This window comes from Passer domesticus, chromosome 7, assembly GCF_036417665.1.
Source record: "Passer domesticus isolate bPasDom1 chromosome 7, bPasDom1.hap1, whole genome shotgun sequence".
Lineage (NCBI taxonomy): Eukaryota > Metazoa > Chordata > Aves > Passeriformes > Passeridae > Passer > Passer domesticus.
In genome coordinates this window covers 60,021,264-60,044,403 of record NC_087480.1, presented here as the reverse complement: position 1 = coordinate 60,044,403, position 23,140 = coordinate 60,021,264, and the positions used below count along the sequence as shown (strand labels likewise).

General features: G+C 43.7%; 2 protein-coding genes and 1 long non-coding RNA gene across 8 annotated transcripts in view; 1 reads left to right on the top strand and 2 right to left on the bottom strand.

Annotated features, from left to right (window-relative positions):
- The window catches only part of PATJ (PATJ crumbs cell polarity complex component), a 137,725-nt gene extending 131,578 nt beyond the window's left edge, over positions 1–6,147 (bottom strand). For 3 of the 5 annotated variants that reach the window (XM_064429066.1, XM_064429070.1, XM_064429068.1), the window contains exons 1-3: positions 6,081–6,147; positions 363–422; positions 115–281 (exon numbers count right to left, since the gene is read on the bottom strand). In XM_064429066.1, the coding sequence (XP_064285136.1) occupies positions 115–281; positions 363–384 (189 nt within the window). In that variant the 5' untranslated portion in view covers positions 385–422; positions 6,081–6,147. The other 2 variants (XM_064429069.1, XM_064429067.1) reach the window with 2 other exon arrangements.
- A 737-nt stretch (positions 6,148–6,884) lies between these two features.
- LOC135305433 (uncharacterized) lies at positions 6,885–8,861 on the bottom strand. 2 transcript variants are annotated; one of them, XR_010366614.1, is made up of 2 exons: positions 8,693–8,861; positions 6,885–7,871 (listed from the first exon to the last, which is right to left on the bottom strand). It is a non-coding gene; the product is annotated as an uncharacterized LOC135305433 (long non-coding RNA). The 2 variants fall into 2 exon arrangements; XR_010366613.1 differs by lacking the exon at positions 8,693–8,861 and adding an exon at positions 7,954–8,590.
- Positions 8,784–22,117, top strand: TM2D1 (TM2 domain containing 1). The gene is made up of 6 exons (XM_064429064.1): positions 8,784–8,939; positions 10,197–10,266; positions 12,767–12,875; positions 17,204–17,295; positions 19,950–20,023; positions 21,224–22,117. The coding sequence occupies exons 1-6, from the start codon at positions 8,817–8,819 to the stop codon at positions 21,332–21,334; spliced, it is 579 nt and encodes a 192-aa protein (XP_064285134.1). The 5' UTR covers positions 8,784–8,816; the 3' UTR covers positions 21,335–22,117.
- The last annotated feature ends 1,023 nt before the right edge of the window (positions 22,118–23,140 follow it).

Below are 23,140 nucleotides of genomic sequence, written 5' to 3'. Positions count from 1 at the left end.
CACGTTACAGCTTATTAACGAGAGCGCCCTCGTTAACACACGCCTACACATGCTGATCCAAGCTCCACTGGCCCAGAGTCACCATCACACCAGCAGCAGTAATTTCACACTCACTTGTTCCTTCAGCTGCTTGATGGATTGCTGGAGAGTCAGGATCTGGTTGAACAAGGGGCTCCTGAGGGTGCTCCGTAGCACAGCCAGGTTTTCCTGGTGCTGGGAATCCCTTCTCTCCTGCAGCTTCGCCTGCAGCCGATCCAGGATCTGCAGCACCTGCTGCTTATCTGCACACAAACCAGGCCAGGTTAGCAATGGAGCTGCTTTGCTCAGAGCTCAGCAAAAGGAAGCATTTTCAGACCACCTACCTGCCGCTGGATTTTCGGGCATGTTGAGGGGTGGTTTTGGAATTGATCAGAATAACCTGGCTGAGATTTAAAAAAAACCCAAACAAATTAATTAATGATAGATCTAAACAGATCAGTAACATTTGATAAATGCAATACTACTAACTATAAGAAATTTAATAAAAAAATACTACTACCCCGTTGTTTACCCCAAGTATTTAACTAAGCTCTCTACACAGCCTCAGCACATCCAAAATTTTTTCCTTATTCCACATGCTTTCCTGTCACACACAGGAAGGAATATGAACAACTCTTCCAAACATGAATAAAAATGCAGGTTATGAAAAAAAAACCTGAAAAGGAAAACTGAGACAGGCATGTTCAACCAAATTATTTTGAATATTGTCATTAAAGTTGTGATCTTCACAGATATACACAGAGCTAAAATCTGTCTATTATTTAGAAGGTATTTTCCACCTGATCATTGTAGACAGTATTCTTCAGATCATTTACAGACAGTATTCCAACATTGTGGACGGCAATATAGGTGAAACTTTGTGTTCTCCCATAAAACAGTGAAGTTCACTCATGGCACAGCACAGAATGAAAGCCCAAAATTTGGCATATTAATCCCTGTTCCAACACATTCCTGAGGAAGGTCTGATCTAATCACAGCCTGATTTACAACAGGCGAAGGAAGCCTGTTCTCTTCTCCTGCAGGTGTTTGCCTTTCTCTTTTCTACATACATGAACAGCAAAATATCCTTTATTAAGCTTTTAAGGAGCAGAATATCCTTTATCAAGCTCCTCCACAGTGCCAAACAGAACAGGTCTCCAACAGGGGCTGAAGCCTAGATGGCAGTATAAAAACAACAGACTTGCAATTAGCAGAGATGATAAATTTGTACCCTTGCTTGCATGTTATTAAGTTGATGTGGAGCCTGTCATTCTGAAATCTATCAAGACAGTTCTACCAAACAAGTCTCCTTCACTTAGTACAAGGTCCTCTGAAAAAAGTCAGCCATTTAACAGCAGAATTTACATAATTTTAATTCTATCCAGTATGTGTGTAATTTCAAAATAATATATTTGGAATTATTTTGGAACAAGACTAGCCATATCCCTCTCTTTATAAAAAAGCTTTTCATTTCTTTTTCAGCCTTGCAGTTCAAGAGGAGCAAGGGTCATATGGTGAACGTGACACCAGGGTAAGCACATTCCAGGGGCTCTCTCCCAGCAGGACCTCTGATCCTTTCAGCCCTGCCTCTGACGCTCTCTCTGCTCACACTGAAAACATCTGGAATTCTGGGAGGATATTGTAATATTTACCAAAATATTAATTATGCAGGTGAGTAGCATTCCTTCTCCTGCAGAGTCAGGATAAGCTGATTTACCTAATTGGAAAAAAGAAGTGGATGGAGGCGTGTCACAAACCACAATCTCAGATTTATGCACTCTTTCCTGTGCATATCCCAGCAGCTCTGGCTCCTGCAGGAATTCCTGCAGAGCTCAGTGGCTTTGTGTGGTTTCCACCCAGGGCCAGGCAGAATGAGTCTCTTTGCAAGACTCCTAACAGATTTAGGCCATTTTAAATCAAACTCATAGCAAGAGTTGAAGCAGCAAAGCCATACAACCCCCTGAAAGATTTTCAGGAATGCATCTGCACTTTTGGAAGTGCTGCAGCTTTATTTTCTTTTCCATTCGAAGGAAAACACTTCTAAGAGCACAGCAGCCTTTGATTCTGTGCTGAGAGCTGATTCTGAAGAGCAGATGAAAACACCATTTCCTTACACACTCCTGAGTCTTCATCAAACCCAGAAGACAAAACTTAACCTCCTCGACTGAAAATACAGCATGAACCTTAACAAATCAGGACAAAGAATATGGAAATTTGTTCTTTCTTCCCAGTTTAACTTCCCTCCATTCGCTTTCCTCCTCTGTTTTTCTACCTCTCATCAGCAGTTAAAAGAGGAAAGTGAGCAAACCAAAAGGAGAAAGGCATGGAAAATAAAACCTGTGAGGAAGAGTGGCTTGAAATACCTTTAAACAAGCAGTGGGGAGAGGAAGAGATTAAACCCAGAGAAGAAATCCAGCATGGCAGGAAATAATGACGACTTGACAGCACCATGCCCACCCAAGAGCCAAAGCCAAGAGGCTCCCCAGCCCTCTTTTGTGCATTTATTCTTCCCTTTCCATTTTCCATCTGATCCCACAGTGAGCTGGAACAGGGAGCTGAACACTCAGAAAGAATCCTTAGTGTTTTGGTGGGGTGAGCTTTGTGCCCAGTCAGCTCTAAGCCCATCCCCAACCCAAAACAGCCTCCAAGTGCTGAGCTAACCATCCCCAAAATATTTTTTTTTCCTTTGCTGAGGGTGTAACAACAGCAATTACCCAACGGGGACTGACCCGAGAAAATTGGAGATTCAAATTTAAGGAGAAGAATTAGAGGTAATAGATCTTGGCTCCATCGAGGCAGAAGTTTCCTGGAGAAGGAGGTACAAAACAGGAGGGGAAAAATAAAAAATAAAGAAAGTTTCAGCTTCTTGCCTGAGCTGCTCCAAGTGTCCCTAAGAGCCACTTGTGCCTGTGGATGCCCAAGTGGATCTCAGGTGGTTGAAAAACAGTTCAAGTTTACACAGCACTTTGGGCTTCCTCGTGATCAGAGCTGGCCTCCAGACAGCTTGCAATGCTTTTTAGTGATTTTTTTTATTTCTTTATTCTCATTTCTTCCATAAGAGAGTGGAGAAGAAAAAATTAAAGCAAACAGCTCCTTCTGGTGTGAAGGGATCCCTGAAAATACAAACTAATTTAGAGTTTTCAAGTAATGGATAATTGAGGACTGGTCCCTAAGACCTGCTTTTGGGCACCAGAGAAACTCACAGCTCCATGTATTATTGATCTCTATGTTTAAGAGCCCAAACAATTTATCATTAAACACTTTCCAAACACACTCTAAGTCCAGGCAGAGTGTCAGCAAACAGTTGATATATTAGAAAGTCCATTCCTAGGCATTAATTCTGTAGAATGATCCAGAACACTTTGGTTTGTCCTGTTAAAATCAGTTCATGCATTCCATATCCCAGCTCAAGTCTCCAATTCCTATGGACGCTTATTTATCTTATTGGAAACCTCAGTTCAACATTTACGTCACAACTTCCAACATAACCATAAAGTCAATGAGAAAATGATGAATTTCAGGAGGTTGAGTGTTTTGTAACCCCAGGACAGCATCCAACTGGGGTTCCACTGTCTTCACTTCTGAGAGCTGAACCCAACGCATCCGAGGGAGTGGGAAACCTTCGGGTTTTCTGTGAAATCCCAGGACTTGGATCTTCTTCAAAAGCAGCAGAAGGAAAAAGGAATTCCCCCATGCTGGTGCCAGCAGAGGGTCATCAGAAGAGCTGAAAGGTTTAAGTCTTCCCCTGCCATCACCCCCCTGCCACTGACACAGAGCACTCAGTCCCGGCACATCCCAGAGCCAGAGGGGAGCACAGCATCCCAACATCCCACCAGCAGCCTTGGCAAACAGCTGCCCTCCACAAAGGGCTGCTGGAAGCTGGAAATGGAGGGCTTTGCTGCTGGAGTTCAGCCAGCAGAGATTCTTCTGCCCGTTTTCCACAACCACTTCTGCCCCACGTCCTTCAACCCGGCTTCCAAAAACCAGCTTCCCTCCAGGAAAAGTCCAGCCTTATGGGATGTTCTCCCCACTCAGCCTGGCTGGAACCTTTGGGGATATTAAAACCCACAGGTGCCTAACTAACTGCTGCTGTTTCTAAAAGGCTTCTAACACAAGCAGCCTCAGCAGCCAAAGGGCTCATCCCGATCCAAAGTCACCTTTCTGCACTAATGCAGCTGGAATTTTTCCTGGCCCTGTTATAATGAGTGACTAATACAGTGCATATCATCCTCCTCATCACAGAGACCTCTGACTTGGAAAATTTCAGTTTAAAAGTTGATAAAAGCAAAAGCAAGGGAAAACAGCATTTGTTAGTGTGATCTTAATCCTAAATTGTCCTAACATGCCATCAGCTGAACTTCAGATAGCCAAAATTTTATAGTTTATGTGCCATCAAGTGACTCCATACTGTGAAAACCCACTATTCTACCACGTCTTTGCTAAGTTTTACTTATACTGTACAGAAAAATTCAGTCAGACCAAGCATAGCACATACACACCTTTCCTCTGAAACCACCTCTGCTCTGTGCAATGCTGCAGGATTTACAAAAATGCTGTTGAGCATACACTGACTGCTCCAGGCACTTGAAAGAAGGAAAAAATTTGAATACTTCTGTGAGTACCTGAACGCTGATACACCACACATCTCCAAGGTGCAGTAATTATTGTATCATTATCAGTAAGGTGCAGCTAAATATTGTTAAAAATAAAGAAAATACTGCGTGGGCAGGCTGAGTTTTACACATGATTAGTTGACTACAGGAGGAGGAAAGTGAAGAAAACACAGCACTCTGCACCTGTGATCACCAGTCTCGGTGCAGATCAAGAGGAGCCTCACTCACTATCCAGGCATGGTAACTTCAGCAAGCAGAACCTGAATTCCTGTGGACTTCAGCCTCCAGGGAAACGCCAGTGTGGGTTCTCTGACAGAAGCTACAGCTCATGCCAAAGCTGCTGCTCTCCACCAAGCAAAAACATGGTCTCAGAAGCCTGTTCTCATGGAAAACTAGTTTCCAGTATCTAAATACTGTCATTCTCAATAAATCCAAGGTACTTTGATGACAGTGTACACAACTAACAAATCACTTCACGGGGAACAGAGCTGTTAGACCTGGAACTACGCTGAACTTCCAAGGGTCACAAATCAAACAGGAATGCGGAAGAACTGTTTTCCCATTCACCACCCGTAAACAAAGTCAAAACCTGCTCTGCTAAGAATCTCTGGACTGACAGGCATCTGATGGGAAGTGTTGCAACAGGTGTGTTACTTCCCTCCTCACCCTGAGCCAGCCTCTCCTAGCAATGGAAACTGCACAACAACACAACACCAGGATGACTCCAGTGCCATGGAGAGCCCTTGGCTGCCATCGGGAGTCACTCAGCTCTGCCCTGTCTTTACTGGCATGTCAGGGACTTGTCGAGGTCCCTGGGGCCAGAAAGGCTTTCACAGGGGGGTCTGTGATGAGTGCAGGCTGGTACCCTGGCCATGGCTAGACTGGTCAAGCTGCTGTTCACAGGTCTGGCTCTGGAAGCAGGAGATGGTTGGAAAATCTTTGAGAATTCCAAGATGGGTCAGGTTGGAAGGAAACACAGTTGGGTCATCAGGTCCAACCTCCCTGCTCAAGCAGGGCCACCTCTGAGTGGATTGAATCAAGATGGTTGTGGAATGCCCCCAGTGAGGGAAACTCCACATCCTCTCTGCACAGTCAATTCCAGTGCTCTGTCACCCGCACAGGGAAGAAGTTCATCCTCATATCCAGGCGGAACTTCCTGGGCATCAGTTTCTACCCACTGCCTCTTGTTCTATCGCTTGGCACCAGCAGGCAGAGCCCACCTCCATCCTCTTGGCCGGCAGGTTCCTCTCCCCTTTATGTTTTCCGCACACATTTCACCCGCCGATCCACACGGCCGTGTCCGAGGGGGAATCCACTCCTGCAGCGCTCCGTGCCCCCCTCCCGCCTCGCCCACCCCACCCGTGCCATGCCCGGGGCGGACGCGGTACCTGCGGGCTGCGGGCAGCTCGGGCTGCCGGCAGCAGCGGCGGGATGGCCGCCGGCGCTCACCTGGGCGGAAGCGGGAAGCGAGGGGCGATCCCGGCTCACCTGCGGCGCAGGAAGCCGGGGCGGCGCGGCGGGAGAGCCGCCTCCCGAGGGACGGCCGGGCCGGCCCCTCCCGGCGCCGCGGGGCTCCGGCCGCCGCGGGAAGTGCAGCGCCGGCCTTGCGCCGCCGAAATTAACTTTTGAGTCTGTTTCCAGGTGGGCCCGGCCCGCCGTAGGGTGGATGTGCCGCGTGGAGTCCAGGCTGCCCAGGGAAGGCAAGCCGCGCGTGTGAATATTGTAGGAAAGGTTGTTTTTCACTTGTTTGCAGCACATCGGTGTCCAGAGTCAGTGATACTCTGTGGTTCTGTGTTTTGAGCTCCCTACAGAGGGGCACGTAGAGCCGGCTTGGTGCGAGGGCTGTGTTCCCTTTGATCCTCGGGTGAAGTGTGTACAATACTATGGGTGTAATCATATTTTTATAACAATATGCTCTGCTCAGCCTCAGCAGCCCCCACCACTTCTCAGAAGGGAATGGCAAAAAAACATAGGAAAACTCAGATGGAGTAAAGGGGTTGCAAGGCTTCCCCCACAGCACCCCAGAACACACAATGTTACTGTGGCTTCCAATGTCACTGTGTCTTCCAAGACACAGAACGTTGCCCAGGATGGCAATAGAAACAAAATCCTCCTCCTGCTAGGCACAAAATAGTGAGCAGGCACCATTTTATTTGAAATTAATTTTGTGAACTGCGTGTGTTTTCTGAAACCTGTACATTAGTCTGCTTTCTGACTTCCTGAAATTGTACATACACACATAAAACAGTCAAATTAAAGTCGATAAATACAATTTTTATTCTGCTACACAGTTTGACGAGCCTGTCTGCTGACCTTACACGGCCCCGTTGGTTGAACGGGGCAACAAGAGGTTTGGAAATCAATGTCTCACGAGTTCAGATTGATTTCCCCTCGTTCTGGCACCCGTTTGGTTTCACTGAGCGGCAGCAGTCGCCCCGGAGCTCACGACACGCTAAGAACACACCACTCCATCCCCCTTCCCAAGGATTCCGAGCGCTCAGCTCCCCGGCCCCAACTCTCACTTCTAATTAATGTGGCGCTCGTGAGAAGTGACAATTTTCCTGACAGTGATGAACAGCGAGTGGTGTATTTATCCACGCCAGGGACGCGCCGCAGACAGGAGAGCCGGGCACTTTTCCCATCAGTGCACCTCCGTCTCCATCTCCGAGGGCTGAGTTCATCCCGGAGCGCGCTCCGGCCCTGCCCCTTCGCTTCCAGCCGCCGAGAGGAGTATCAATTTTCATTTGCATGCTTTGCCCGCTGAACTCCAGGCTGCCAATTCAGTTTATGCAAAATCTCCCCCAAAAGCTGTTAGATGGCAATATTTCACGTCGCTGGCTGAGCTCTTTGTCAGCCACCCACACGTTTTAAATCCACGTTTCCAGGGATTCTTGGAATATCTGGTGCCCTCTTTGGTACTGACAGGCTCCAGACAAGTCACCATGCATCAAAAAAATGCCCAGGAAACGCAAAAGGCTTCCAGAAAAGATGGGTAGTGATGATGTTCTCCTCAGTACTATTTCAGAGTTGCTTTTCCAGCTTTTTAGGTTTGCTTTTCTAGTTTTTAGGTACCTACTTGTTTTTCAGGAAACGCTTCTTGAGCAGATGTAAACTTGGGACAGTAGTGTTGCTTTTCCTGGATGTGTTTAATGCAAAGGACTTCTCCATGTCCTGTAAACACTGCAGGATCCCTTAGCAGTTCATAAGTGGAAAACTGATGCCTTCAAACACCAGAGAAACCTCAAATAACCACAACAGAAAAACAATAAATAACTGTCATGTTAGTGAGAATAGGGAAAGGTTTGTAATTGTCACAAAATACCTTGTGAAGAGCAAATGCTGATGAAAAGCTTGCCTGCTCCAGGAATTCGGAATCCATTTAAAAATTGAAATAAAGAGCATTTTTAACAATGCAGTTTTTATGTGAAAATAGGGTAAGATTTTCAAATTGTTTCTTTAATCCGACTGCTGTGGGTGTGCTGGACGCAGCGTCAGCACACCAGGCCCACCTGGATGACACGGGATGCACCAGTCTGGGTTCGGCAGGTCACACCTTTAACTTCTGCTGGCCTTTTTCAACACATTTTTCAAGTCCCCAGCAAACTCTAGACACCAGCGGGGACACCCGGAGGTGCGATGTCGCCGGGTGGGCCAATGCTATACCGTGGGTGTTTGGAAGAGCGGGGAGGGTTCACCTCACCCGGCCCCGCCGCTTGGTTCAGGGCGAGTCCTGCCCGCGGTGCCAGCACCTACAGCGGCCCCAGCCCCGCTGCGGGAGCCACCTCAGGGGTCCCCACCATCCATCCCCACACCGCTGGGGCGCGGGCCCTCACACCGAACATTTTAAGCGCGGGCAAGCGCAGGCCGGTGCCGGCGGCGGGCGGGCGCCGCCATCTTTACTCGGGGCGCCGCCCCGCCCGTCCCAGCGCCGGGCCCTGCGAACGCCATCTTGAGTGAGGGCGCGCTCTGCCCTCAGCGCGGCCTCGCCCGCCATGTTTAATAAGGTCACCCCCAACCACTCAAAAAAACCCTTTAAGCCCTCCGAAAAGCCTAACCCGTACCCTCAGCAAGCCACGAACGCCTCGGGATTCCCCTCCGTTCCTCCCCGCAGCCAGCGCGGGCGCTCCCCGCGGCGGGGCCGCTCCGCTCCTCCCCGGGTCAGCTGACGGCGGCGGCGGTCCCGTCATGGCCGCCCGGAGCGGCGCGGCTGAGGCGCTGCTCCTGCTTCTCTTCTGGTTCGCAGCCCTGGAGGGAGCAGCGGGCTCCGAGCCGCCGCTCAAGTGCGAGGAGCTGCGGCTGGGGCAATATCCTGAGCGGGGCCGGGGTCGGATGGGGGGCGGTTGTTGTGGCGGTGGGCCCGGTGTGAGGGGAGGCTGCGCTTGTGGGGAGGGGAAGGGGCGGTGGGGAGCGTGAGGTGCCGGGCAGGGCGGGGGGATCGGGGAAAGACTCAGGTTGGGAGCCCCGAGGGGGTCTGGGCTGGCAGGAGCGGGACAGGGCTCCTCAGGGTGTGGGAATTGAGGACACGGCCTCAAGCTGCGCCAGGGGATTGTTCAGGTTGGACATCAGGGGGAATTCCTTCCCAAAAAAGCTGATTAGGCATTGGAAGGGGCTGCCCAGGGATCCCTGGAGGTGTCCAAGGAAGGACTGGCTGTGGCACTCAGTGCCCTGATCTGGGTGACACGGAGGGCATCAGTCACAGGTTGGACTCGATGGTCTCAGAGGGCTTTTCCAACCTAATTAATTTTGTGATTTCTGGCGTGTGCCCCAGTGCATGCTTGGGGTGTCCTTCAAAGAGATTGCCATGGGATGAGAGAGCCCGCTCTGCCACCACTCTGCCTTATTTATTGTGTGCAGGAGCGAGACGTGGAGACTTTGCCATTTTTTTCAGGAAATAATGTGTCTCTGTGCCCTGCACAGCTCAGAGGAGCAGGAGGTGTGAGGCTCCTGGCTCTCCGAGGCACCTCTTGCCCTCCCCAGAACATGTTGGTTGATGGCAGCTGACAGTTTTTGATGATCAAAAGTGTCAGGAAAGCAAATCTTGGAAAAGCTTGCTTCATCTCCTGCTTTACTTGGCTGTGGGAGTTGAGACCTCTGGAAGTCAGTTCCCTCTCAGTTTGTTCCTGTACCAAATTCCTGGCGCTTTCAGATGCTCATTTTTACGCGTTCGTTGAATTTTGTGTGTTCCCGTATATTAAATTTCCTCAACCAAATGCCTCAATTTCAAGGCACTGTGGTATTTAAATGAGGGAACAAGAACAGATGAGGAGTGTGCTACCTTGTTGCCTCCAAGTACAGAGGCTGTGACTGGTAAATATTGTAGTTCCTTTAGGTAGTGCTGACTGCAGCACTAATTAAACGTGGGGCTTATGCGATATATTGGTGTATTAAATTGGATTAGCAGATTTGCTGCATGGTAATGTGCTGCTCCTCTTTTGGGGGATGGGTAGGCACCAACATCAAGGTGCATCTTAAATCCTGGGGGTTTAAAGAGGGTGGAATAAATTACTGTTAAACCTGTTGTAGTGTTTGATATGAGAACTGTTTTCCTCAATTACCTGAACATATATGTGTGATGAGCCTAAAATAGACAATAGCACACAAGAACCAATGAATTGCACAAATCACACAGCATATGGTAAGGATTTCTAACTTATATATTGATTAACTGTATTTTTTTTCTGAGGAAGTGTTCAATTTGCCCATTTGTGTATCTACTTGATGAGCTTTATAAAAGATGGGATTAGTAATATCATTAGTCTGAAAGCCCAAAACACTTGTGTGGATTGGGTGCTTTACTAAACAGGAATAAATGCCCTGTCTGTGATTGGTACTTTTGTAAGTGAGGTTTCTGGTAAATCTATTCAATGTGTGTTACACCCTTTAGGCTCTGTCCTGCACCACTGTGATTAAAACAAACCACTCCTGTCATACTGATTTTGCATATAATTATTAAAAGAATTGACATGTGGCAGAACAGCCTTCAAAATCTTCTAATTTTTAGGTTGGGGTTTTTTTTTTTTTTCCTTAAGGCAACATAGTGCCTTCCATCATCTCCAGGTTTTGGGAGGCTCTCTTTTGAAAGCACATTTATTTGATGTTCAGTTCTGACATACTTCAGAGCACAACAGAAAAATTCATAACTTGATTATTTATTTTCCTACCTGTGCTTAACTTCTTTGATGTTCCCAGGCCTTGAAATAAATGGTCTGTGTTTGATAGCACAGCAAGTTCTCTTTATGTGCACCCCTGATTTAAAATCATGGAATTACAGAAGAGTTTGGGTTGGAAGGGACCTTGAACCTCACCCAGTGCCACGCCTGCCATGGGCAGGGACAACTTCCACTATCCCAGGCTGCTCCAAGCCCTGTCCAACCTGGCCTGGGACACTGCCAGGGATGGGGAGTCCACACAATTCATGTGTGTTCATGTTTTGCTTCCTGTAACTGCTGAATGACTTTCTTCTGGAATAGTGAAGGTTTTCCAAATCATTTCAGACACTGGATGTAAATACTTTGCACAATAGATCCTTTAAATAAAGTTTTTTCCAGTTCTTTCCATCATTTTAACATTGTGTCCCTGACTAAAAATGGGCAATCAGAGACCAGAAAAAATACTGCACAGTTTGAGATTGATCATAACTCAAGATTATCAGTTGTTTAACTAATTACCATGAGATTGTATTTAATACACTGCGCTTTTGAGCAGGAGATAAGCTTCAGAGTAGAACAAGTTGCTGAATTAATTAACACTGTTTCTTTGTGTAGCATTTTTACACACACACCCCAGTGTTTAGATTGTCCTCACAGTATTTGAGTTGCTTATTTTCAGTATTACCTAAGTAATAAAAAGTTAATTCCTGGATCATACTCGAAGCATTACAATTTCTGATCACTTCTGTGACCCCTCACTCAGACAAACAGGGGTTTAATTCAAAGCACCAAAGTGATGTCATTGAGTGGAAGTTTTGGAGTCTTTGGAGTGACACTGAGAAGAAAACTGTGGCCTTTCCTGTATCAATATAATTTAACTGTGCTGGGTTTCTTCTTATAAAGGAAAAAAACTTCTTTGCTTAATTTACTTTACAAGAAATACTGTTTATTTTTGTAATTGCCTTAGATTAGGCACATTGATCAGTGGCATCAGGAATGGTTTGGGTTGGAAGGGACTTTAAAGATCATCTCATTCCACCCTCTGCCATGGGCAGGGACAGCTTCCACTATCCCAGGCTGCTCCAAGCCCTGTTTAACCTGGCCCTGGACACTTCCAGGGATGGGGTATAAAATCCATGTAAGATTTTATAGCAGTTAAGTCCACACATAACTAAATTTTTTTTTTTATTATTTTTTGGCCCTATGCAATATGGATAGGCATTAAAAAAAATAAAAATCTCTTGCCTGTGTGCATTACTGGGAAATCTGGAAGGAATGTTAAACCTGGCTTGCAGTTTGTTGGAATTAAGCAACAGGACTCACAAGTACTGAAAGCTGAGAAAAAGTGGGTAAAACCAGATTTTTTTTTCATTTAAAACAACAGACTGCAGCATTGGAGAGTAACTAATATTCTGGTAATATATTGCAAACTTTAGCAGGTGTGACTTTCTGCTGTTATTTCCACTTTGATTCCCCTAAGATTCAAGAAAAATGGAATAATTTGGGTAGAAAGAGCCTTCAGGAAGTTGCATAGTCCAGCCTCCTGCTCCAAGCAGTGTTGGCACTGAAGTCCAGCCAGGTTGCTCAGGGCTTTGTGCAGTCAGACCTTGAAAACCTCCAGGGATGGTGGTGGCATGACTTCTCCGGGCAACTGGTTCCAGCATTTGACTGTCCTCATGATGAAAATGTTTTCTGTATGTCAGCTTCAGATTTCTCATTGACTCATATTGAAGCCAGAGTGGAAATTACCACAGAATTGGGGCAGCAATTACGTTTGTATATTTTGCTTAAAACATAGCAAAGAAAAACTACAAGTTAGTGGTAGGACTGGATTAAAAAAATACTTTAAACAAGTAATTGTGTGTGAACTGTGCTTTGTATCAAGACTGTTGCACAGTAGAACTTAATTTGTTTCACTTGTGTGTAGCCAGAAAACTGCTCTGAGTGTTAGTTACTGCTTAATATCAAATCATTTTTTGTCCTCAGTTCAATGCCTGCCAGCACCAAATATTACTTGCAAAGATCACCTTGGCATAGAGAAAGTCTTTACGGGACATGAAGTTGGATTTTACAAGCCCATTGAGTGTCGCAATGTGTGAGTACTCTTTGGTTCTGAAAAACTGAAGTTTGTCCAAAATTGTATCATGTGTTGGCAGAAGGAAAATACAAGTGAGACAGAACCATGCACATTTTGCCCAGTAGTTAATCCTCTAATAAACACTACAAGGATGCAACACAGGGTCATGGCAAGGGTTGGGTTGGGAGGGACCTTAAGGCTCATCTCATTCCATCCCCCTGCCATGGTCTGGGACACCTTCCTCTAGACCGGGATGCTCTAAATGTGCACAGGGAATGTGCATTTTCATAGGGAAATCTGTCTACAGCCTGTACATTTTCTGTGTTGTTTAGTTATGTCTGTGTCTTTGCTTTACTTTATTCTTTTACCTTTGCTTTACTTCTTACTTCAGCTTGGCAAAATTTTGCTCCAAATGCTGAGGCCACGTTTCACGTGTGCTTAAAGTCAGCACAGTTGCTGGAAGGAGCTGGTGGGGACACCCTCCATCCCCTTCCCTGACAGACCCCGGGACACCAGGGAGCTGCCCTGGGTCTGAGCTGCCTTGGATCAGTTCCCCAGTTCGAGTCACAGTACAGTGGCTTTGAGTGCTCCTGCCAGCGCAGGGATGAGGGTGACTCAAGGATAAAACAGAGAGGACAAAGGAGGGCTGGACAGGGCTGTGCTGCTCACTGCTTCATGCCAGTTTAAAGTGTGCCTGTAGCTGCAGCTGAAGTTCTGTGATGCATGAATTTTAGGGGAGCTTCAGGATCTCTGCAGTTCTCCCCAAAATCTATACCAGAAACTGTTGTCTATTTTGAAACAACTTTTGTCTTTAATCCATTCCACCGTGTCTTTTAAGAGCCTGTTTCTGGTACATGAATGATGGACCTTCTTTTTGTAAAGCACATTGTGAGTGATGGAGAGCTCTGGATACCAATAAACATTCCAACTGGCCAGTGCTAATGATCAGCCAGCACCTGTCACTACCATTTGTTTCCTCTTTTTCTGGGATTCATGCTGGAACCATTCTCTTTTGTTCTACTGGAATCTTTGGGAATTAAAACTCCAGTAATACTGGATATCTCCCTATCACTCTAGTGGGCAGATAACTCTGATGTGCTACTTGCTGCTCAGTAATTTGCCTAACTCAGAAGTACAGCTCTGCCTCTTAGTTTCATAAATATTTTCTCTGTATTTAGTCTTCTCAGCAGTCAAAGCTCAGCAAACTGAAGAAAACATATTATTACATCTAATCAGATTTAAATGCCAGCAAAGTAGATGTCAGTCACATTTTTGTCCAGAAACAATTGTGTTTCAGTCCCATCTGTGATGGGGGCTGAGGAGAAGATGAGCTATACTAGTTTAGTGAAATTGCCTCCTCTTTAGATTAAATGGTAATTCCTATGCTTGGAGGTTTTTTGCGTGCTTATATTTTTGGTTTAGTATATTTTCTAGAAACACTTTTTAAAGGTAGCTTTTCTTTATGTTTATTTATTAAAATCCAGGTCTGTAGGCAGAGAAATATCTTCCTTCTTACAGTATTTGTTACTTATCATGACTGTTATTTATAATGAATAATCAATGGTTACACTGCCAATAGAACTTGTTGTGACTTTTCCAGTCCCACAACTGCTGGTATGTCAGAAAGAGAAGAGAACCCCTTTTGGACTGAAAATTCCAATAAAATACAACTGTGAACATAGATAGAGTTATACAAGAATGTCCTTCATAATGTCCTAAAACCAGTAAAAAATGGCAGCAAGATTAATGTCACCATCCTTCATCTGTACACTTATTTAAAAAGTGGTCTAGTCACTGACAGACCTTTTATGAGACACTTTGAATGTTACCTAAGTGTTAGAAATATTGTTTTAAGCAGGAATCTCCAGCTTACTATTACAACAATTGCCCTGCCTTTTCTACTGGCTTTTGGAGATTTTTCAGCATTGTACAGAGTTTTGGTAGGAACTGTAACTGTAGAAATAACTGCACATCATTTAGCCAGAAAATTAGTTTGAGAAGGCATCTTCCCATGGCATGTCCCAGCACAGGGACAGCAGGTGAATCTCTATCCCCAGCTTTTGTGAAGGACTCATCAGCAAGTTGTCCTTAGCCAAAACTGTAATTTAGTTTTGTCTAAGTTGTGGGGTCCAGTAATTTTAGAGCAAGACCAGGAGATGTTCCATGTTTGTGTGAGTGGATGTGTTAAAAGTTTAGGTACCCTAGTAATAATTCAAGGAAAAGCTTGTAAGGTTGTTCCAACAAAGAAGTACTGGGAGTCAAGATTGCTTAGGTTTGGCTTTAATCTGATGTTTTGGAGGAAGATCTTATTTTTTGGCCAAATTCTAGAATCCCCCAGGTTGGCATTATCATATATTTTACTTAATATGTGCAGGCCCTGCTGCTGCAGAGTTGAAATGTCCGTTGTTCAAGTGTTGCCATTCCAGGGAAGGAGGCCACGGGATGATTCTTTGTGAAATTCACAGAGTTCTGAGTGGACAGGTCTTTGATCAGGGCCAAGAGATCCTGAAAGAGGAACCTACAGCAGCACCTGCTCTTGTCAACTGCTGTGGAAGAGCTGGGAGGAAAAGTTCTTAACATGGCAGCTGGAAGAAATGCATGCAGAAAAAATAAAGGTTGGATGAGGCTGAGAAGCAAGAGAAAATCAAAAGAGGAACTGACAAGAAATTGCATCTTTTTACCCAATTGTAGAAATTCCTTCAGATGCCCAGGATGTGTCATTTTCCTACTCACTGGTTTACTCTTTGTGCGTGTTTTTGGCTGAAGGAGTAAGGCAAAGGAAACACCAGAGTGGATGCAGCCTTGTTTGTTACAGTGCTCTCATGCTTCCCCTTCATACTGGATTTCTTCTGCCCGTCAGTTTGATGTTGATGAGGTTGCAGAAACTGTTGTGCTTTCAGAAGCATCTCAGTGCACAGGCAAGGGCTCAGTTTATTACTAGCTGTGATCAGGAGCAAAATTAAACCGTGTTCCCATTTTTTATGTAACAACTCTTTTTATGCTTTAGTGTCCTTGGAGGGCTGTTGACACTTTGTAGTTGATAAACAATTTCCAACAGTTTACCTCAAGTTTTAAATAAACCCATTAGTGTTCTTTACAGTGGAAACAAGACAGTTCTAAAGATGATAATTTACGTTACATTAGGTTCCAGGAATGCCCTGTGTGTTCTGGGTTGCTAATAAACACCAAGTAACAAATACTGAGGTAAAAGTCATGGTTTAATCACTTAATGTTGCCATTAGGTTTTAAAGTCAGCAAATTTAGATAATAAGCAAAAAAGGTATGTCTCTACTTGGCATTGAAAATGCTTAATAAAAGTGCTTGGACTTTTGTCAGCTACTGTCTTTTTGAGACTGTTTTACTCAACTGTCAACCAAGAGTTTAATTTGGGCCTATTAAATAATTGCTGGCACGTAGTGGTGCACGTATCAAAACAGTGAATTACTGAATATTTTTCAGTTCTAATTACATTTGCGTTTGCTGCTCAGGAGCTCTCTGTTCACCGAGGCAGCAGTTCCAGCACTGAGTGTGATGTGTTTTTAGCTCCCTTATTAGTGCAAGGTTCTCCAGCAGGGACTGCCCTAACAGGTGGTTTGGTGGCTGCATCGCTCCAGCTGTTGGCAAGAATGGTTCCAATTAGGATAAGTCTGAAAAAGTCTGTTCTATCTGTTTATTTTGTATGACTAACCATGGGAAGCTTAACTTGAGAGTGCCTCTCTGCCCCCCGTGCATCTTTGTGCTGTCAACAGTTCTTTTCATTGTGACTTTGTGCCATTTACAGTGTAATGAGTGAATCCAAGACTTACTCTTTTTGTTGAATCCTTCCTGCAGCTTCTTCAGCCGGTGGCCATGGTTCATTTCTCCTTCAGATCTCGTGGCAATTACTGTCTCTGTTGACATCTCACCTGCCTGTCCTGTTCCTCTCCATTTGGCTGCGTGTGAGACTAATGCCTGCAGACAGGATTCACACACCTCCTGCCTTCCTGGGCTTGTCTCAGTGGGGCTGAACTGTTAGGAGCTGCTCTGTGAGGCTGGGGACGGATCAGCAACTGAATTATGTCTTGACAAGAAATCATCATTTAGTTTCAGAATAATCTGTATTCTGCAAGAGTACAGTTGAGTTGCAGCAGCTGAGGTTCCTTTATGGAGGATGCTTTCCCAGTTTGAAAGCTTAACATTATCAATTCCATGGCTGTTAATTGAAGATAAATAACAAGTCTGTTGTTTTTGGTTTTTTTTTTTTTTTTAACCAGAGCAGCAGGAAAATGAGTCACTACTTTAACAGTCAAAAGTATGAGTGGATATATTTTGCAGTCATTATCTACATTGCTTGTTTCTTTTGGCAGAAATGGATACTCCTACAAAGTAGCAGTGGCTCTGTCCTTATTTCTTGGATGGTTGGGAGCAGATAGATTTTATCTAGGATATCCTGCATTAGGTAAGTTTATTCCTTATTTTTTTTCTTTGAGGTAAGTCTCATTCTTATGACTAACTTGTATGTGTATACTCATATTTTGAACAATGAAGGCTGACAGTCACAGTTTTAATATTTAAAACTAGAATCCTTACTTCATGGTCAAGTGAGACAAAGTGCTGCATTATCCTCAGCCTGCTCTTCTGTTGGAGTGGTGACAAATGGAGATGTAGTGTCCAGCAGATAAAATCCTAATAAGCAATTGTGGTTATTGCTACTCAAAGTTTTGCTTTGTATTGATGTTTTATCACAGCATTTTTGTGAGGCACTGGAGCAGAAGTGGCTTTGCCACCCTTAAATGAGACTTGACTTCACCAGGAAAAAAGTGGACAGATTTTACAGTAAACCTGGTGTTTTGGGAGATGGAATTTATTCTGGCAAATGCACACCTTCAAGATAACTCATGGTATTAATAACAATTCTGCAGAAGCTGGGATTTCTAGTAAAACCTCTCTCTGGTTTTTAGGACCTCATTCCCAGGATGATGGTGCCACTGGCTTTTAAGTAATGGAAATACCTTATTATGACAGAACTGCCCTCACTGGCCTTGTTTCTGAGCTGGACAAAGGGAGTGAATTTAAGTATAGATAGGATGGAGCAATGATGTGGAAAAAGCTGTATATGTTGCTGTCACTTCAGCCAGAAATTTTGAGTTTCTGCCCATTAAATGCCAACTCTTTTTAATGACATTATCTGTCCTTTTTTATAATCTTGATTAACACTCATGTCTTTTTATTCCTGGGATTCTATAATTAGCACTTTGTCCGTCTGTGTAAATGAAAAGATACATTTTTTAAAGCAGTCAATAAGGTGCATTATTTATTTGTACCGTTGGATTTGGAAAAATAATTTGCAGTTATTATTTTTAATATATTGTGTTAATATAGATTAATAAATCCTTAATTCTTTTGTAGGAGTTCTTTATGGCTAATGCTTTAACCCTACTGGATTATACTGTAGCCAGTAGCCAGAGTTAATATTTAAAATTAAACTCTTCCAAAGCCAGGTTTTCAGTCTTTTGAAAAGCAAATAGGTAAGAGCAGAAAAGAATAAAGATCAACCCAATGGATTCCTTTACAGTGGGTGATTAGGGATTTCTTAGGTCATCTGTGCCTCAGCAAAAAGTGGTTAAGAAAGGTTAATGGCATTGAAATCTTTCTTGCAAGTGTAACGAAGACTGTAAATGCTCTTTGGTTTATTTTTTTCCCTTCTCTTTTGTTTAAAGAGCACACAAATACAAACAAGCTATTGAGTATAAAGAAATCAGGAAGGCAACCTCTTCCTCTCCCACACACTGTGAACCAAACCAGGAGTTATTACTGTAGAACAACACTATTTTTTTCCCTCTCTGCTTTAGAGCAGTTTATTTTCTCAGTGTGATCTGCTTGTAGGGAGGGAAGTGAGGAGGAAGAAAAAAAGGCAACTTTACCCTGCACTCCAGAAATAAATGCCAGGTTCAGAAACAGTTCTCCTCCATCCATTCCTTAAGTAGAGTGGAGCTGCAGCAGTGGTAAGAAATCTGCTGGGTTCCTGAAATCCCAGCTGGCACGTTCCAGGGACAGGGACACCTTCCCTGGATCAGCTTGTGCAGAGCTCCATCCAACCTGGACCCTTCCAGGGATCCAGCCACAGCTTCTCTGGGCACCTGTGCCAGGCCTCACAGGGGAGGATGCACGTGGACTTCTCTTCCATGGCAGACAAATCCAGGCTCTGGGATGCTCTTCCTGCAGGGGATGCAGCTCCTCCCCTCCTCTGCCCCCTGTGCAGCCCCATGAACACCCTGGGGGAGAGGAGCTGCTTTGTGGGACACACTGCTGCTTTGGAGAGAGGGGATTAATCCAGATCTTCCCCTGGAATAATACTCATAAATATATAGTTCTCTCTGGATTACATTCATTGTACAGGAAACTATCAATATGAAAAATAAATAAAATTAAGGCAGCCTCTTTTTTCTGAAGGCATTTTCCAAATGAAGTCTGCCTTGCAGGACAACTTCCAATAAAACATTCATCTGTTGGTTTCTATTCCCACATATTTTCTATTAATCTTTCATTTATTCGTATAAAACCAAATGTTTTTGAATACCAGTTAAAAAGTTTTTATATATTTTTAATATATATTCAAAAGAAATTCATATTTCAGCAAAAATAGAAAAATTATACAAAGGATTGTTTTCCAAAATTGCATGTTCTGAAAATCAAATCAGTATGTGCTGCAACTCATGAGGTAGTAGAAAGTCTCTTTCTATTCAGAAGTAAGTTTTTCAGCTTAAATTGGGATTTTTTTGTCTGTGCCTCAGTGAAAGGAATATTTCAGTAAACTGATTATCAACAATTGCCTTTCCTTGTTTAAGAATATTTAGATGTTTAAAAAAATTGTTAATATTTAAAATCTTTAAAGTGTGTTCAGGATGTAGAAATACGAGTATGTGGTTTGGTTTTTTTCACTAATAATTAAAGAAGTTCAACTTTAGGTCTGCTTCTGGATAGATGTATATATGTATATATATAAACACAGACATTTTGTGGGGTGAGGGGAGAGTTTGGATGTAATTGCCACCAGTGATGAAATCCCAGGGATTGCTTAAAGCTACATTAAATTTTACTTTTCTTTTTTAGGTTTGTTAAAGTTCTGCACTGTAGGGTTTTGTGGAATTGGGAGCCTAATTGATTTCATTCTTATTTCAATGCAGGTAAGTCAGGGCTTTCAAAGCAAGATACAGATCTGTGTTTTTTAAAGCTTTGATTTGATTACTAACAGTTTGTCAGCATTTTGGCCTTAAGAACCACTGGATATTGAAAAATCAAGGCATTTATTTTGGCTCTGTTTGTAGATTGGTGCTGTAGAATATAGACACAAAATATCAATATATTTGCTGTTGGAATTAAAACTTAGATTAGCCATCTCTAAATACTGACAATGAATAGCTTGGAAGCCATAGCACCATAAATTCAGGTGGTCAGAACCTCTTCATGTGAGGCAGAGTGTTGGACTCAGCGTGGGATGTCCTGCTGCTCCCAGAACCCTCAAGGTCTGTGTTTGCCTGTGCTTTATGCTGATGAAAGAAGACACTGCCACTTCCATTTTCCACCTCTCCTGCAGCTTCAAGTCCCTCATCAGCAGAGAGCTGTGGCTGAGGGATTCACGAGGGTTAAATCCCCAGCTGGGGTGGCATCTTGTGACATCATGAAATTGCCAAATTGTTTTATTCAGCAGTGCAGCCATTTAGCATGAATTACAAATCGGCTGTGATAACTCAAAATCCATTGTGGGTATGGGAGTTGTTCTGTGGGTTTGTAGGAAAATATTTTAAAAGTGTGCACTTTGGATCTGTCTTTTGTGTGCATTCTCAAACTCCTTTCTCTGCTCTTGTGGTGATCCTGCCTCAGAGCACTTAACAGATCCAGTTGAGAGTATCTTTCATCTCTCCTTGTTGATCTCCCTGGTGACTCCACATCAATTTAGCACTTCCAGAACAAAAACTCCATGATCTTTCCTCCTCCTCTTCATTCCTTACCTGTTCAGTATTTCAAAGACACTTGTCATCAGCCTAATTCTCTGCTGCCGACCCTCCTTTGTTCAGGAAAAGTGGTTTGGAGCCCACTCATTTGTTAGGCTGGTTTTGTGCCTCAAATCCTCCTTGGATTAGCCGAGTCCCAGTGCCTGGCTGTGTAATTTGGTTGATTAGAAGCCCAGGGGAAATGTTCCTTCTGAGACAGCGCTCGCTAAAACAGTTAAACTGCAGCATAACTTCAAAATAAATCTAGTTTCTGTTTGACTAATTAAGCATGACTAATTTTATGATGGGAAAATTAGCAGTAATTGAGACATTAGCACAAAGTATATATTTCACTTCACATTGAAAAGTCTTGGTTCTTTTTTCCTGTTGCAGATCGTTGGCCCCTCCGACGGCTCCAGTTACATCATCGATTATTACGGGGCCAGGCTGACCCGGCTCAGCATCACCAATGCAACCTTCAGGAAAATGCAGACCTATCCCTAAAATCCCTCACTCTGGCAGGGAGTGGCACAAATCCACAGGTGCAGCTTGTTTTTACAGCTGGACCCAGTGGTCCACTGGAATTGCTGAGGATTTACTGATCACCCCTCATCAGAATGGAATATTAAATGCATGGTGAACAAAGATGATAAAATGTGAGAGTTCCTCACGTGGACAAGTTTACCTCAGAGGTGGAACTTTGGGGCTGCTCTGTTTCTGGGAGCAGACAGTTTGTTACTGAGTTACATCATCTGTGAAAGGTGCAGACTGTTGCAATTTGCACTGATGTTGTGTCTGTATCATTTAGAGTGTTACAGAGAGCTGCAGAGAGAGTTGTTCATAGTAAATATACAGATATTTATTCCATTGAAATTTATAAGAGCTTTAGCATGGATAGATTACACCTGGGGGTCTGTCCATGTGGCAGTTTGGAAATCAACTTAAATATCCCCAACCACACAAACTGCCTTTTTTCCCATCCTGTTAAAACCCAAAGAGCCCAAAATCCTAGGCTGGTGTAGCCCGTGAAATTGTGTTAATTGAAACAATTATTTCTTTAAATTTTAGTCAAGTTGCAAAATTTGGTCAAGTGGTGATCAGCAGTAGAAATATGGGTATGTAAAAAATAGAACTGTAGATGACATATCACAAAAAAAGGAGGGTGGATGTTGGGGTGCCCTGAGGTTAGAAAAAGAAATAATTGTTCTGCTTATTTTGATTTTTTTTTCTTTTCTCTCTTGCAACCAACCATAGTGAAATAAAGACCTTTTTGATCCTGAAAATAAATTGGTGTGTGTGTGTGTTTTACAGCTACTGAGTGTCGAAAGAGTGAATTCTTCGTACTACTTAAAGTAGTATACCCTTAAAAGGCTCTTATTTTGGGTCAGTTGTGTTTCAGTGCAATAAATTCACTATCTTTCAAAACTGTTTGACCAAAGTCTTTTGGACAACCAGGATTTCACTGGATGTTCCTTTCAGGAAAAGTATGTACACACAGACAGAAAACATGTCAACAAAATCTTCATGCTATTTGACCAATTTTAAGCATTCTCTTCACGTTCTAATGAAAACTGGCACTAACTGAGGGAGAAACCCACACCATAGAAACTTCAGTGTATTTTTTTTTTCTAAAAGTTTGGGCTTTGTTTTTTTTTGTTTTTCAGGTGAAACTTTCAACCTGTCACTAATATACCCACAAACCGTATTTTTAAGGGAATTCCCAAGAATGAGATTCCTAAGTGGATTTATGAAAGCACAATTTGTGGGGTTTAGGCTCTTTTTAACCCACATTAAGCCCAGTGCACAGAGAGCTTTGTAAAGAAATCCTGTTTTTAACCCAAATCAGCATAACCTGACATGTCACATAATGAGAATAAACCACAAGGAATACTTTGTGCTTAACGTTAATTCTTCCCTTCACGCAAGAAAGATGTGGTTTTGGAATCCTTCCTGCCATGCATTTTCCTTGTGGGTTCAAAGAGACAGGAACACTCTGTCAGCTCCATTCCCTTGCCTGATACTTGTTCTGTCTCCCTTTGCTCCCTCTCTCACTGAATGCTCTTTGTGCTCATCAGTTTTGTTCCCTGAAATACTTTGAAAAACAGACAGGAAGCGGATGGAAAATTGATGTTTGAATCAAGCAAAATCTCCTGCCTAAGATCATCCTGTGACTTGTCTGCTTTTTGTTTTTCCAACCCCGAAGCCGATAATGAAGCTGTGAAAATAGAAGATGTCATGGATGTTATAATAAAAAAATAGCCTTGGGCGACTTATCACACAGGATTCCATTCTAAAATGTGTCTCCAGGTG